This window comes from Labrus mixtus, chromosome 9, assembly GCF_963584025.1.
Source record: "Labrus mixtus chromosome 9, fLabMix1.1, whole genome shotgun sequence".
Classification (NCBI taxonomy): domain Eukaryota; kingdom Metazoa; phylum Chordata; class Actinopteri; order Labriformes; family Labridae; genus Labrus; species Labrus mixtus.
In genome coordinates this window covers 16,808,135-16,826,049 of record NC_083620.1, presented here as the reverse complement: position 1 = coordinate 16,826,049, position 17,915 = coordinate 16,808,135, and the positions used below count along the sequence as shown (strand labels likewise).

Sequence of the window (17,915 nt, the reverse complement as noted above, 5' to 3'; positions counted from 1 at the left end):
ACAACAGTGGCACAACACATTCATATCCACTTTCTCCACTACTGCCTTTTCATATTGTTCTTCAGCAAATTGCTGTACTGTCACTGTATTTCCCAGCTGTGAGTTAAGCATGTGTGGTTTAAAAATGAGAGAAAACAGAAGAAGTAGGAGTAGGGGTAACAGTGTTCTAAGAATATGTAAGGCTCTACTACAACGAGTTTCTCCCTGCAAGATTGTATGACTGTAAATAAAAAAAAAGTGTCAAATACACAAGAATCACCTTTTTATATTACAAAGAATTTATCACAACCTGGAAATGCTGTCAATAAGTGTGTCATAAAATAAAATGAAAGACTTGCAAACAGGACCTTCAAAACAAGAATCCATGAGAACAAAACCAAAACCAGACTCTATAAAATGGAATGTTAATGACTTAGAGATGATGACTCAACATGTTAACACAGAAACAACGTGTCGCACAGATCTGTAAACTAATACTCAAAAAATGTTCCTGGACTGGATCAATTCATGCTTTAATGGATGGACCAAATAATACAATTATATATCATATACACTGTGACGCGCTCACACGCACACAGACACACACATTCAAACACTCATACACAGAGAGTGTAGAAATTGAGCCAATTAGGGGCGGGCTCAGAGGAGGCCCTGTCGTCTGTATTGATCCTGACAATGGCCCTCTGGTCTCAAAAAGATTTACAGCAGGAGGATTTACTCTGTTAGTTATGACACACAAACATGAACACGCACGCACAGTTACACACCATGACATCATTTAAACACCAGCAAAGACAAATCTAACTCATGACTCAATGTACACAGAGTCAAATAAACAAAACATGACTAGTTATTAATGTGTCAATGAACCTGCTGTATTAATGCAGACAAAACCCACTTGAGACACCTGATTGTGTGTCTGCACCATGTTCTGTGTGTGTGTGTGCGTGCGTGTGTGTGACAGACGGCGATTTTGAAGCCGCAGTAGAAATTGGCAGCTGAGATGCCGTTATTTTCCATCATCTATCATTTTATTGATTTGTCTATAAAAACAGTCAAACCTGCTGTCCACGAGCTTTATTGCTTTCCCCTCTTTATTAGTTTGCAGTTTGGGACATCCAGAGCTGTCTCTCCCCCGACTGAAAACTAATCTTTTCTTCAGACGCCTGTCGCCATCCGAACAGACAACACTCTGACAACTGTTGCAATCAATTAGGGCCTGGGCCATCCTGATCACTGGAGAGTTGCTGCATTAGTTCAAGGTCTTGGAAAGAGAACTCCCTTTACAAAAACTATTAAAGCTCCATCATGGCACAACCTGTACAAAGCAGGGATGCACCGATCCGATCCTGGTATCCGATACTAACTCAAATGGCCACTTTAGGTATCATGACAATGGGCTGATCCAAGGGTCTGATCCATAAGGCCAATCTCCTCACATCTGTTCTATGCCTTTTTAAAAGTGTGTGTACTAAGTCAATGTCATCAGTGCACTTATTTATTTTCCATCACAGTTTCTCACAGCCCGATGTGACCTCTCAAAAAAAATTTTTTTTTCCAGATATCTGTCCAAACTTCTTTATTTAAAAAACGGTGGCAGCTAACTCTAATCATAAAATAGTGAAAGCACCCAATATAACCTTTAAAAATGCTTGAGTTTATGGACATAACTTGCGGTTTCTGTTTAACAAACAAGTTAAAGACCAAACATAATTTAGTTTGATCAAATATGAAAAACAAAAAAGGAAGCTTTTATATATATTTCTATATAATAAAATGATTTGCAAAATACATTTAAAATTTTAGAAACCATTTCAGCTGAATTAACATTTGTACTTCAATTATCTAAGCAGCTGCAGAGTCCTACATAATAAACATTTGAGTTAGCATAGTCTCAAAGCACAACAGATCATAAAGCTAGCACTTTGGGGTGAATACAAAAACAATCAATATGAAAATTTTTTGTTCTAAAACATCTGATTCAGAGGCAGAGGAGAAAGTTGTCATTTACATTATTGTATTTTTTTTATTTAACTGAATGTAAATATGTTTGATTTGATTTTAACTTCTATTTTTATTTTTAATAATTGTATTCCCGTCCCCTGTTTTTCTGGAGCTGCTGTAATGTACAAATTTCCCCCACGGGGGATCAATAAAGTTTATCTTTATCTTTCTTTATCTTTATTAGTTGCATTGCAGGACATTAGATTGAGCATATCTGATCAAGAGGAGCTGAGATTAAGATGCTCAGAGAATCACAGATAGAGAAAGAAAGAAGAGAAAAAAAACGTTGGCATTTTTTAGGGGTTTTGAGTTTCAAGGCGAGATAATCCATCAATGGCCCAAACAGACCTTGGAATGAGTGAATCTATGTGTCGACAATGCCTGCGTATGTTTGTAATCAACAGAACATGAGGGGGAAATACAACAGCCATGCACTGTTCCAAGCGTTGGTCTTATATTTACAGCCAAGCAAATTGTGGCCAGAAGCAGCAGATGCAATAAACACAATCTCTTTCTCTGTCTGTCCCTCTGTCTCCCTCTGCTTTTCCTCCCTCTGATGGCAAAGAAAACAGACCACTTCTGGGGTGTGCAGCAAATTAAATTTACTGTAGTTAATAGAGTGAGCCTATGCTGCTAAATGTCAATTTCCTGACCAAGTCCTTCCCCTTGGAGAATGATTAGCTAATTTGAGGCTGGGGATAAATGGGCTAATGCAGGACACACACAGATAAACAGCCACAGTTGGACCCCATGCCAAGCCCTTTCCCTGCTTTACATTTCATTGGCCTTATTATCTCCAGGGAAAATGGGTCCCCCTATGGCCTAAACATATTTTCATTTCTAATAAAAGGCCCTCGCTGGTAGCCCCCACGCATAACCCCCCCCCCACCCCCACCCCCCTCCACCTCCCCCTCATCCACTGCCCCCTCATACCCTCCTTTCCTCCATTACTCCCTCGTTTTCGCCGTCCAATCCATTAAATTGAAGCTCTGCAATTGGCTGGGCCCATTTTCCTGGTGAATTATCAATAGAGTAATTATGCTGCATGTTGGGAGCTCAGCTGAAGCTTATCACCGCTGACCCCCCAGTGCGCGCCAGGATATGATCCCTCACCACAGCCCATTGCGGTAATTATGTGGTCGGGTGTGAAGCTGGATGGTGTGTTGCCCTTATCAGTCTGTATTCTATTTCTGTTTTCATTGAAAATTGGACATTAATGGCAGCTACGCGATACCACTAGTGTCAGATACAGGTGAACGACTCCAATGGAATCTGACCCTAGTTAAATCATTATTCATAATACGCCGGCTGGGGATTGGGAATGTATGAACACACAAACACACACACACACACACACACACACAAAAAGACCAATCAACCTCACTGTTCCTTTAACCTTATCTTTGTCCCTATTGGAGCAGCAGTGACTGACATTCATATTGTTTCTTCGTTTCCCCGTCCACTGTCCTCTGTTGGAAAGAAACAAAGTTTGTGTCCATATTGTATTTGTCTGCTGGGAATTCAGCAGTGATGTTCTCAGAGATTCTCCGAGCAGCATCCCTGTCCATTAGGCCCGCGCGGGGCAGCGGTGATAAAGTAACTTTAACCCTATCGTATTGCAGTGGACCATGGTGACAATGACCAGTGGCTGATCACAGTCTCTCTTAGCAATGATAGATTAAAAGCTACTTTTAGCATAGAACCTGGACGTAGTTGTATTGTTAGGTATACAAAAAGTTTTCCTTCTAATATTTTGTGGTAATGATTAGGACACTAAAAGCTGCGACATGAAGGGAGTTTTCAGGCTAAATTGCTCATGTACTTGCTGGTCAGATCTAAAACACTGTTTTTTTTTTTAGCAAAGGCTTAACAACACGATTTTGTTAAATACTATATACCTATATGATATAAATATGTGGAAAACAAAAAACTACAAAACTATTTGTTCCAACCAAAACAAAGTACAGCGATTTAATTAAGTTTTAAATATGGACGAGGGGGGCCCTGTAGCCTGGTGGTTAGTGCACGGCCCTATGGTCCTCCAAGCGGACGACCCGGGTTCAAATCTGACCTGTGGCTCCTTTCCCCTCCCTCTCTCTCTCTCTCTCTCTCTCTCTCTCTCCCCCCAGTTTCTGACTCTATCCAATGTCCTATCTGTAAATAAAGACATAAAAAGCCCCAAAAATAAACCATGGACAAAAAAACAACCTATGAATTGAGCTTTTTCATCATCATCATCGTCATCAGTGAGATGACTTGTGAATGGAAAAGTTAACAAAAGAAAAAAAGAGAAAACTTAAGGCAGTGGACTCAGCTAACAGCTATAAACTATTACTTATATTTCCATAACATAAATAATGATATGTCACTGCACAATATAACATGTATGATGCTATATACTATTTTATTAAAAGTAAAGGTGATACTGATAAGAGATCAATCCAGATTTATGGTAACTTGATTTGAATAAATTTTATTTAAACACATTTATTTTGAGCATTAAAGGTGAAATGGTTCATATGTTGAAACACTGGTCCTTTTTTTTGTTTTTTCATCTTTTGTATGAATGATGAATTGTGTTCACTGCTGTCTTTAGACCTATCTAACAGTTAAACATTACATTTGAGAGCTCTCCACACACACACACACACACACACACACACACACACACACACACACACACACACACACACACACACACACACACACACACACACACACACACACACACACACACACACACACACACACACACACACACACACACACACACACACACACACACACACACACACACACACACACACACACACACACACACACACACACACACACACACACACACACACACACACACACACACACACACACACACACACACACACACACACACACACACACACACACACACACACACACACACACACACACACACACACACACACACACACACACACACACACACACACACACACACACACTACAAAAAGTGTGCCAGCAGACTTTTCTAACTAACAGACAGATTGAAAAAGAAACGGGCTTATTGAAAGTGAAAAGATCCATATTTGAAGAACTTCATTAACGCGCTGTTCCCTGCCGAGTTTTTTTTTTTCCAGTGACAGAGCACACAGCAGCAGCTTCATGTTCAAGTTAAAAGTAACTTTTCTTTTTTTCTGCTATTTCAATGTGTCTAAAAGCACCTTGAGTGAGCAATGTGCATTTCCTGCTGCCAAAAGACGTGGAAAACAGCTGTTCCTGCCTGACTCTGCCTGCTGAATGGAATGCAAATAAGTTAACCATCCAGAATTTATTACTTTTGAGTGCTCTTCAAACGCAACGGCAGACACAAGTTTAATTTATGATATTCCTCTAATTATGAGAGCTGTTGAAATCATTTCCCAAGCTGCTTCCTCCTTCCAAGCAGCCACATTATCCGTTCCCTCGGTTCACAGTATGCACACACACACACACACACACACAGGGACTCAGCCATCCTGCACACACACCCACATAGAAACATAGATATAAATACACACACTGAATGACACACAAGGAATCACTCCAAAGTAGCCGATTGTGAGCACAATTAACACAGCAAAGGCAGAGCATGAAAGATTCAGAGAAATGTTTTTTCCTCGTCCCCCTCTGCTTCATAAAAGCGATGTTTAGATTTGTCATAATCTTCAGTTTGCTTTTAATTTAGCCGTCGTCAACACAAACGTCTGCAATGCCCTGCTATGCTGTGAAGCCGAAATGAGACCCCATGCAGTCAACCCACTCACTACCCCCTACCCAAACACACACACACACACAGAAACACACGCACTTTCGCACACACACACACACACACACACACACACACACAAGCCACAAGGTCAAGTCATTTAGCAGAGTTCAAAGGCCTTCAAAGCCCCCTCAGATCTATATGAACCTACAACGGGCAGCCAACGATGAAGGAAAAGATGCCTTTCTGCACCAGGATTGGGTTTTTGTGTGTGCACATGCACGTGTGTGTATGTGCATGACTGTGTTTCCAAAATGTGTTGATAATCCCCCCCCGTCTTCGTTGGCACATATGCCCAGTGTCACTCAGCCTCCTCATCGCAATCCTAAACTTGGCCGTCTGGTGTGCACCCGCCACCTCTGACCTCTGTGCAGCCACAGCTCGACATGACACCCATTAGCAGCTGGAGCTGGTGGGGCGGGGGGCTCAAACTCAGCCACTCAGCCCAGACACGGGGTCAAGTGGAGGTCACGCTTAGACTAGGTGCTAACTTGCCAACTCTCTCGCAGCCACTTGCACAATTGAAACCCACTCCCCCCCCTTCTCCTTCAATTCGTCAAGACATGGAACAATTAGTTATGCCAAGTCAGGAGAGAGTTATTTTGGTTGTCATTTCCTCCGTCTGTAAGAGGGTGGAGAAAAAGTTGAGGGGAAGAAGGAAAGAGAGTGCAAACAAGACAAGGGGAGACACCAGGTGAAGGACAGAGAGAGGTTATGAAGAGAGAAGCAGTGATAAGATAGGTTTTAATAGTCGGGAAGTGGAGAACAAGCAGGGAAAGAAAAAAGGGGTTAGAGTGAAAAAGGAAAGAAAAAAACAACTGGGAGTTATTGAGAAGGATTGAGCAGACAGCCGTGCTTCACATCAAGCTGGCTCCAATTAGCAGGTGTGCTCTCAGACGCTCGCTCTGCCTCTCTCTGGTCAGGGAAGATGGTTTTTCTTTCTGCCTTTTATACGCATGTATTTATGAAGTGGTGGAAGATCTGAGGGCCCTTAGCATAACAGCTTTTTATTGTTTAAATGTGGACTGCTCGGCCCTGTGTGCTTAAGTGATTTAGGAACCTCACAACTCTGGTATAAGAAAAATCATAAACGCTGAGACAAACCATGTGGGTGGACTGTAAAAAGGCACAGAGGAACAGGCCGACAAAAAGCAGACACACATTCCACTACTAAAGGGAAACTACACTTAATTAAACACCCAAGACACAACTGGAAAAGTGCCCTGTAAAAAACATAGCGCTATTAAATTCCCCCTCTTCAGTGGAATAACATAAAGTTGTCTTCTGACAGAACAGAGGCTCGTCTCATAAAGAAGTTTCTAAAAATCTTTTTTTTTTTTTTTTTTTTTTTTTTTTTCATGAACTGCTGTCAAGGTTGAACATGGAGAAGGAGAGAGAGAGTGAGACGAACACAGACAGAGATGAAGAAATGAATAGAAAGAGAAAACACTCCACCCTCTGAGGGGGAAGAAAAGCGTCTTCCCTCCACAACATCTGTCGCTTCTCGTAGACTACATGTCCCATGCACAGAATTAGAAGTAGTCCGTAAAAAAAAGGCAGGTTGTTCTTTCTGTTATCGATCACAGTTATTGAAAGGGTAATTTTTTTTTTTTTTTTTGTGAAGCATGGCAGCACTGCGTCCGCAGTCAGTGATCGCATCGACTTTTTCTGGACATCATTTTGTGGAGAAAAAAAAGAAGAGGGAGGTAAAACTCTGCTAAGATATGTTAATTATTATTGGTATCACTGTTGGGAACTTTTGAAGGATAATTCTTTCTCTTTCTTTTACACTTTTTTTCTATCAAAAGGTATTGCTGATGAAGCCAAAGGCCAATATAATTTATTTTTTATGAACATTTCTTACATATTTTATGAAATCTAAACCATTAAGGTCTTCGGCAGGAATGGGAAAAGGTATCGATATTCAAGTGATGGAGTCAAAAGATTGATTTGCCTCGCCCCGGTTGAAAGCAGGATCCAAATGATGCCACATGTTATGCCACAAATGTCGTTCATTACACATCTGCAGTAGCACCGGAGAGACAGCGTGCACACTCTGTAATCCTGCCTTTTCCCCCGTTTTCAGAGAAAATCTGGCAAACTTCCACTCAAACAAAACTGTTGACTGCATTTTAAATAATTACGTTTTTCCTGCTTTGATTGCAAGCCAAAACCACGGCATTGAGTTCTGCGTTCAACCAGTCACAGAAGTGTTCTGCTCTTTGTTCAGCCAATCATACGACAGTTGGCCACGTATACTTCGGGCCATCTATCTATCTCCACTTCCTCCTTGTGTCCTCGACTTTGCCAAAACCCAGAATGGATAGACGGACCAAAAGAATGGAGAAAAAGTCAGGAAAAGTCATGCGCATGCTGAGAAAGTGTTTCATTACTTTCAAAAAGATTGTCAAGGTTTGAGTCGGGGGCGCACATGATCCCTGTTTCATTTCTCTGCCAGTCTCTCTCATTTTTCTCTTCTCTTTCCACAAATAAATTACTAAACGTGTGAGTGAAACCACATGCTCGTGTGTGTGTGTGTGTGTGTGTGTGTGTGTGTGGTTCCTCGGCTTGTCTAAAGTGAATTGACAAGTGCAGGCAGTTCCCAAGTTGTCCGGGGAGAAGGAGAGGAGGAATGACGATGTTTTTTGGCAGAATGACGCACATGGCTCTGCTTAGGACGACTTAAGTGAGGTGCTCACACACTTAATCCGAGACCATCAGTCAAACACCCTCATGTATGCGAGGTCTTACATGTGAATATGACACAGCCAAAATGAAGATCAATGCCTCAAAGAAAAATAATGTAAATCTAATCTAAAGATGCACATATAAATATATATTGCTTAAGCATTGCTCTGAAAATGACTGTACCAGCATACAGTGAAGACAAACTATATAAGTGCTTCCTCTGAGTCTCAGAGAATGATGGTGTCCATATGGTTTGGGCCAGAGCACAGCCAGAGTACAAGGTAAACACGCCTGACTGAGGTTTGTCCATGCATGCTCTCTTAGCTCGGGTCTCTACGGACCAGCTCAAAAGCTGGCCACTGAATCACACACGGCACATAAACATTACCTCCCTCCCTCTGTGTGTGTAGCATGTTTAAGAGTGAGGAGAAGAACAGTGGACAGACGGTGGCGTTTATCTGTGCATAAATTAAGAGCAGAAGCTGGTGATTAAAAGGGGAAAAATAAGCACAGATACAATAAAACTTTGCTAATCGGCTACTTAGCAAGGTGACCTCTGAATGCACTGGGCGTCTTTCTAGGAGCTGCTGTCCTGCTGGGTGAGTGGCACAGGGGGGCAATGTGCAGGTCCAGCAATAAGAAGCAGACAACTGGTAGAGCCCTCTGTCTTTTTATTCTCTCTCTATCTCTATCTCTCTCTCTCTCCCCCCTCCTTCTCCGCCCATAGCGTTATTAGACCCAGGGCTCTGCTGCGGCTCCAAACAGCTCAATGACAACACACAGGGCCTGCCAATTAGAAATAATTAGACAGTCATTTCAGTGGCAAGTCTTTTTAAGTGCATATATAACGATGCAATGATGCTTATTAGCCGGCCTGAGCCGGCGAGGACCAGGGCCTCAAACGCTTTGGCGCTGCAGAAAATAATTATGCCAGTGATCACAAAGCGAGCTGCACATCTCTGTACTTCACCTCCACGCGTTTCAAAAATCCACTTCATTAGCTCCCGTAATTAATCCTCCATTAATTGCAGGAAAAGCCCAGTTTACCTCCCTTCGTTTCTAATTATCATCTTATAAATAGTTATGGTTCTAATTAATGTGTTCATTAGGCAGGATATTTCTCTCAAAGCCTCGCTGGGAGCCAAAGGTCCGGCTCGGCTCTCTCTGAAGCCTAACCAGCCAGAAGGTGAGGCCATCCTGCCTGCATTTGCTTTTATTTTACTACATTCAACCTCCTAATTGGCATTTAAAACCCAATTTGGAAGAACTTCAAGAAGCTTAAATAGGAGAGAGAGACAGAGAGAAGGCAGGACGGAAAGAGAGAGAGATACATTTGGTGTTGGTTTTCCTATGCCAGAGCTAAAAGCGTTTGTCTCCGTTTTTCTCTTGGTCTGGCCAGACGGATGGAGCTTTTCACTGTCACAAAGTGAGCACAATGAGGGCTGATTGCACGGTATTAGTCTTTGGCATTATCCAGGTTTTGTTTGCAAAACACTGCAAGTGTGTCTCTGCTACAGAACTAAGAGTAGGAGTGTCATACGTTCTGCATTTCAGTCATCAAACAGCCAAATTCTGTCTTTGGTATACAGACAGAAAGTTGCTACTTTATTCTTCTCCCTATGATACTTCTATTAATCACAAAGATTTGAGTTCATTCACACAGCTTTCAAAAGGGAGAGCTGCTCGACGCACTCCATGATTAGAGCTGTAAACTTAAAAAATGTTACACTTTATTCTTTTAAGTTTACTTTTGTTCAATTCCAAAATCTACACAAAGTTTTAAAAACACACTGTGATAAGTATTTACTGTGAAGAGAATTTAGGTAAACTGAGTCAGGGATCTTCAATTGTGCTTCACTCTAGGGAACAATGACACTCATGGCAACAGCCAAAAGGAAAAGAAAAGTTGCATTAAATGTACAAATAGTTAGTGCCACACATCTTCATATCTGTTACATTCATGTTCATTCAGCATTAATACATTTATGAACAAACACTGCTTAAGAAAATGTTTCTCACGCGTGTGTGTGTCAGGATGAGTGGTTAGCTTTATCAAATATTATGTGTAAAAGAAAAAGAAAAAAAACCCACAAACTTCAAAACTCTCCTCTTAAAAAACTAAACTAATGATAGAACTAAATAAAAAATAAACTATCTTTTAATACACTTTTTGAATTCTTGTCATGTTGATAGTGATTGAGCCTTTCAAAACCCACCTTTTAAACCCCTCAAGATCAGAGAGCACAACACAGGTGACTGATCTCATACTCCCTCAATACCTGCAAAGAAAGATCTTTTCACCTTTCTTTTTTTTTTTCAAACTGAACTTTTAGCATCAAAATACTACCAAATTAAATACAATCACAGTGATTTTGAGTGTGAATTATCTTACACTTTCTGATTCATTCAGACGTGTGTGCAATGTATTTCTGAGATAGAAAGAGATTCCCTGTCCTCTTCATCAGCTACCTCTGCAGCCAGAGCTATAGCTTCATAACACGCTTTGTGTGTCATCATTACTCGCAGTTTGTTTAACAGATGGATAAAAAGAGAAAAGGGGGACCACTCTTTGATGTTAAACTCCTCTTTGCTTGGGACCATCAGACTATCTCCCCTATGTGATTGTCTATGTGAGATGACTGGTGTGTGTGTGTGTGTGTGTGTGTGTGTGTGTGTGTGTGTTTGTTTGTTTGTTACACAGTGTAGACTCTACAGCTAGGTTGCTACCCAGGGGACAGGGCTAGTGTGTTGTGAGCCTGCAGGATGGAGGGGTGGGGTGAAGAGGGGTTGAAGGGGTTGGCGGCTTGGCAGAAGTGAGAGGTGGATGGGGGGAGGTGGGGCGGGGGGGTGGGGTTCCTCTGGCGGTTGAGGGGAACACTGCTTGCGGCTAGGCGGGGATGAAAGAGGCTGTCTGTGTCAGTCACTTATTCCTCCCTTTGGTAAATAAAGGTTTCTGACAACAAAGCCGAGCAGCGCTTGACTGGCCTTTACAGCAGATAGATAAAAAAGACAACACAGAGAAAGATAGTAAGACAGAAAGAGAGGGAGAGAGAGAGAGGCAGAGAAACGTAACAACAAACGTGTTCAGATCTCACGACTGGAAGCATGTTGATTTTTATGGAGTTGAGAAGACGCAGCTGAACTAAACCAGGTCATCTTTCAGTTTAAATCAACACTTTGCAAGTCCAGTAATAGGGGAAGAAGGAAGAAAGGGCCGAATGTCATCCTGAGGATGTGAGAAGAGATGAGATGTTGAGACAATGGGATAACAGACTGAAGGATGAGAAACAGCCAGGAGCCTGCTGTTAAGTTCTACGATGGTACACATTGGCACTACCGAAGACCACAAGAAAGCTGTGGAAAAACTGAAACGCTGCAACGTAAAAGAAGAAAGAAAATACAGGGGTTTTTTTTGCATATTTTCTGATTTCATTTTCCTTTCCATCAGTACCACTTTTTATTCTTTCTGGCAATCTAAAAGAAAAGGCAAAATCTGGCCGGCTTGTTTAGCAAGCCAGATCTTACACGCCATGTCCCCCCCAAAAAAAAACTCCATTATGAATCTAGAAACACCTAGCACCACCTGCTACATTACAAACACTCCAAACTGTGGGAATAAATATATGTTGGACAGAAACCTTTTGCACCCGGCCACCTGACGACAGAATTGCCGATTCCCTGGCCAGGTGCAATAAAAATCTGGGAGGTCACAATAAAGTCCCTGATTTTCCTCACCCCGTCTCTGTCTTCCTGCGCCTTCCCTTCCACCCCTTGCATAGACCTTTGCTGCTCCTCCCTTCAGTTCCTCACCTCAGCCCTCCCCTGCTCCCAAGCTGCCTGGATGACCTTGCTCGCGCTCTGTGTCGGGGCTAGGCAGGAAAAGCTATCTAGCAGATGTACGACACCTCATCTCATACTGAAAAAATTGCTGTGTGAAATAAATACCAGGCCATCGCTCAACCTCTGGGTGCGCACACACACGCACACGCACACGCACACACACACACACACACACACACACACACACACACACACACACACACACACACACACACACACACACACACACACACACACACACACACCTCGTGTCCTTCTGTGATCGGATGCAGAAAGAAAAGCTCATGTTGTAGACGTGCAACATCTTGATTACCTAGCTCTAGCAGGAGCGAGACGTGACAGGGTGGCTTAGTGGGTGCTGCTTCATAACCAGAAGAAAACCAAGGCAATGAAACATGCCAGATCAGTGCACTCATCCGTAGTCAACTCTGACCTCTGACCTCTCTCAAGGACGACAGCAGAAAGTACCTAATCACTGTGTCTGACTATTATTATTACGGTTGTTATAATGATCATGTCAAGATTAATGCAAGACACCAGAAGGAAAGGTAATCCTGCAGCAGGTAAAGTGTTTATTAAAAAAATGTGTATTGCATTCAAACTCAAATGATGTGTAAAATAAAAAAAAATGCACATTTTCATTGACATTGACATCAAAAATAATTTTGTAGATGTAAGTTATGTGTTACAGAAACCTTAAAAATATATTTCTCTAACTGTCAAAACGTGTCTCACCTAATGTACTCTGTACTTTTTATTCATAATGGTTCAGTACTAGAATTTCCCGACATTCTGTACTTTTTGTGGGTTGATTGTGGCTCCAGTGTGAGTGATTGAGCAAATATGATCCTGACTGAAATTCTCCAGTATCAAACCACTATTGTTTAGGTACAGATACTAACTAACTACAGTCAATAAATTGTGGTATTGTGACAATAGTCTCATCCACAGTCCTGTTCTTAACTCATCCTGGCCTCCATGCCTGAATGAGTGACTGAGATTATCCTGACTCTGGTTGGTTTAACCAGCATGTTGGGTGGTGTGTTTGTGGTTGCTATCTTCCTCCTCGAGGGTAAAGATGGATAATTAGAGGTCTCACCCTCCTTAAGAGTCATGACAGCAGCTCAGCGATGAAGACGCTCCGGTGTTAGCAGGGCTAAACCCTGACGCTAGCACTCTGCCCTGCTAACTCAACACAGGCCTGAAATATTAATGAGGAAAATGTAAGCATTTGTGTGCGCCCCTGCAGTACACGCATGAAGACATGTGTGAGTATGCACCAACGAGAGCTTCTCTTTGAAGGGTCAAGTGGGGGATTTGTCACACCTGCCACTCTTCTGTGTCTTCTAACGGTGAGTCTGTTAAGTGAATGAAGGACTGACAGAATGACTGACTGAGCCACACACGTTTTAACCCCCGCTGTGACGGCCAATAAAAGCCAGCCGCAGCGCTCACCTAAAGACGAGCCTGTGATCCGGCTGTGATGAGAGGCCACATCGTCTTTGTTGGCCCGGGTACGCCTCAGATCACTGTAAGCTGCTGCTGCCGTGCTCTGCCCCAGCGGACTACGCAGTGCCAGTGACACCCAACCCATGAACATGCATTCACGCAAATTTGTGCATACTTGCATGCGCTCAATCAACCTCACTGGTTTGCTCTCACACACACACACTGATACAGCGTGATATGCCTGCTCACATCAAAGAGAATAAACATTAATGGCAAATAGGTAATCTGCTCCTCTTGTCTGTTTTACATTTCATGGCAAGATTGACTGCCTCTGGGGGACCTGGCCCTCCTCTGATTGAGGCCAGGAAGAAGAAGGAGAAAGAAAGTAGCGAGGGAGCAAGCAACGATAGATGGTAAACACAAGATAGAGCATTATTCTTATTTCATGTATCTCTTTATTTTTTATTTATACATGAGAGAGAGGAAAGAAAGTAATAATATTCCCTCCCTTCAACCCACGACGGCCTCACTATGGTCCTAATCTTCTCCCCTGCAATATTCCGATGCAGACGTTATTATTCTCATTTCTTCTGAATAATATCCCCCTTTCAGGCCTATCTGTTCTCTCAACCGGTGCTCGCTTTTGTCTTTCCTCTTCATTTTCCTCCTCTAGGATCTTCTACACTAACTCAGCCCATCCTCGGCACACTTTTCCATTCTCTTCTAACTTCTCGTCCCCTCTCTCTCTTTCTTCTCTAAGGTCCCTGCACTCGGGCTCCTCTTCGCCTCTCTCTTTCATATTCTGAAGGTGCTGCCCGGGTCGTTGTGGCTGGGGTGGGGGTGGCAGGCAGCACCTCATATCCTATCTGCGTATCAATCATGAGGTCCTGTCCACTCAATCCTCCTCTGATCCATCAGCCAGCCTCTCAGCCAGCCTAGGCAGCCTCATCCAGACACACATACAACCACTGACTAATGGCAGGCAGGGCACCTGTGCACAGTGTGCACACCAACCTGCTTTCATTCCACATCCACAGTGGAAGCAGAATGAGAAGTATCCCACTATAGAACTGTACAGTGCAGGGTTATTATACCACAGCCACTCCTAGTACTGTTGGTAACTGAATGCAGGATCTTCACATGATTTTGCTTATTTAGTCCTACTTACGGCATCGACTAGCCTTAATTACCTTAAGCATCTCTCGATTAATCACTGTCAATGTGACCATGTTCAGCTGCAAAAGGCAACATTGCAGCACATCCTCACCTATCAGAACTAAAAGTAGATTATTTTTCTACATTTTTAGCTTGATAATGCCTCTAATGGTTTATATTTTATCTTAACTTATGCTAGATATTTTATCTTGATCCACAATGGAACCAGATGATATTTTCATTTCCATTGGGTTGTTATGAATGTGAAAACGTGAGCACACACGTGGCTTTCGAGGACAAAGTTTTGCAGATACAGATTACAGCTGCCATCACACAACTGCATAAATTTATCTTTAATTCAATCATTTTTGCACATCCAAACCTCCAACACCGCCTCCACCTCGTAACACCCCACCACGCACTCCCACCAACACCAGTCCAACCCACCAGCTCCTTACTTACCGCTAAGCCGATTACACAATGCAACCCTCCTAATCACAGTGCAGCGTTTGTAAACACCGATGTCAGCAACTGTAGTTCTAAATCTCCTCAAATCCCTTCCACCTTTCATCTCACAACACACCAGTAATGCCATGTTCGACTGTTTTAATCACCGGGAGTGAGAGAAACTGTCTGGTGAAATCCAAGGCTTAAATTGTTTCAGCTCTGTCTCTTATTCTCAGGCCACAAAACATGTTCTGTGACTATTAGAGGTGAAGGCTGCTGTGTTGTGTCTTTTTATGACTCTATCATCCAGCCCTTTCTCTGTCGCGTCATCAGCACATTTTGAAACCTCCATAATGAAGATATTAAAACACTTTTTCCTTTGTGATTAAAATGATCTCTGCTCTCCCCCACAGCCATACACAAGTAAACAAAGGGCCTCGCTAACGCATACATTATGACTACCTTTTCTTCAATTGCGGGTCTGTGCATGTTTTTTTATGTGTGTGTGTGTGTGTGTGTGAGAGAGAAGGATTTAAAAAACAGCACAGTTTACTGGTTCATTAGCAACAGATTAGCTATGCTAATGACATGGAGCACCACACACAGAGACTTTGCTATTATGTTTCTGAAAGGGATACCCATCTGACTATGGCTGTGTGTGTGTGCGTGTGCGTGTGTGCGGGTGTGTTGTGTGTGTGCATGTGCCTGTGAGTGTGTGTGAGCGTATGTCAGCTTGTCTGAGACAAAGAGAGAAAAAGTGCAGTGCAGGTGTGTACACATTATTTTTGCATGAATAAGTTAGCCCTTGCGAGAAAAAAAAAAAAAAAGGCAAGCCACATCTATAATAATAATAATTCAACAAAGGATGTATGGGTAATGAAGTTTTAATCACAATAATGAGTGAAAGCAGAGCTGCTGCCAGAGGACATTTGGGGAGGATTGGACTTGTGCTGCTTTTGACCTGCTGTCTCTGTGGGTCCCTCTTTGATGACTACTCACACAGCGTGACGGATAGTAGGGCAAAGTGAGACACGAGTACATGCACACGCGACACACAAATCAAGAGCCAAGACGCAAGTTTCCATGTGGCTCCCTCTGATGACATGAAGCATAAATACAAAAAGATGTGTTTGTTTACACTGAAGTAAACTTCCAAAAGTCTTATTGCTTTTTTAATAAGAAAAGTCTGCAATGGAATTCCACATACTGATTTGTAATACAAACAGCGAGAAGAGCTTCATGTCCAATTTTCTGGTCACTCCTTAGTGACGCAGATCATTTCTTGCATGTCATCTCTTCACCTTTTCTTCAGTGTCATTTAAACATTAGGAATATCATTTTTGGAACTTTCACTGTTTAAGAAAAGTCTTGTGTTGGTAAAAGACTGAAGACTTAAGAGAACAAATAAACAATAAATGGTGAAAGTGTGTGTGAGGGAGAGATGGTGTTACCTTCTGTCTCTGCTGCGGGACCTGCGTGAGCGACGGCTCCTCCCTTTCTCTCTCTCTGCACTGCGACTCCTCCTCTTGCGAGACGAACTGCGGGAAGAACTGCTGCTGGAATGTCTTCTCCTCCTGGCGCACACAGACACAAAAACAAACAAATTTAATTTCTATTGCTGGCAGAATCCTCAAAACTAAACATCAATCAGACAGCAGGGTTATTGTTTCTGCAATTAATCATTTTGTGTTTTTGGCAAATCTGCGTCAGTGAAACATGTAAATGTGTTTTGAATGCTCCGTGTGGCTCACGGGGTAAAAGGAGCACATAAAGTCCCTGAGAATAAACTGTACATTGTAATTGGTAATCATTTTACCATCGTCAGTAAACTCCATTGAACAGTTTGTTAGTTTATCATCAATAAACATTCTCTGTCTTCATTTACCAAATCAAATCAGACACCATCTTTGGACGTTTATCCCTCCCACATAAGTGAATACTGTATTCCTAATTTGTTTAGCTGTTTATTTCAAGAGTGAATCTATCCAAATGTCCCAGACAACCTCCAAAACATGAGCACAGCTGACGGCTACTTTGCATTAGTGCGCGCGCTCATCTACAGCCCGAGAGCAGCAGAGCCACGCAGGCTGCTCCGCGGTTCCTCCACGGGGGCCCTTTGGTGCTCTGCTGCTCTTTAATGTGGCTACAGCAGTGTGTGTAGCTTCTATTTTCCAAACACTGCTCACACCGCGTTCCTATTGATATCATGTAGCAGGAGGCATCCATGGGGCTGAATGTAAATGCACAAACCTCCCCCTCATCTACTGTGCAAACAGTTTGAGCAATATTCTTTATTTTAAATCTTTTTCTTTTGTTTCACCAAAGCCAAAAAACACCCCAATCTTTTTAGCACACACGAAAAAGAAAAAGGAAAAAAAAAAACCTGCGGTCCTATGGGAGCTATTCAGGATTGAGGGGATGAGAAGAAAAGGGAAAGCAATACAAATAACAGAGAGGCTGAACTATCAAACCAGATTTGTACCACTTAGACGAGCGCAGGAAAGATCCATTAGTATTCCAAAGGCTGGATCCCATGAGCGAGGCCCTT

General features: G+C 42.4%; 1 protein-coding gene across 1 annotated transcript in view; it reads right to left on the bottom strand.

The window, feature by feature from the left end:
- The window catches only part of rsrc1 (arginine/serine-rich coiled-coil 1), a 118,376-nt gene that overhangs the window by 95,868 nt on the left and 4,593 nt on the right, over window positions 1-17,915 (bottom strand). Inside the window, exon 3 of the mRNA XM_061046582.1 lies at window positions 16,819-16,941. Coding sequence (XP_060902565.1) covers window positions 16,819-16,941 — 123 coding nt within the window. The remainder of the gene's footprint in view (window positions 1-16,818; window positions 16,942-17,915) is intronic.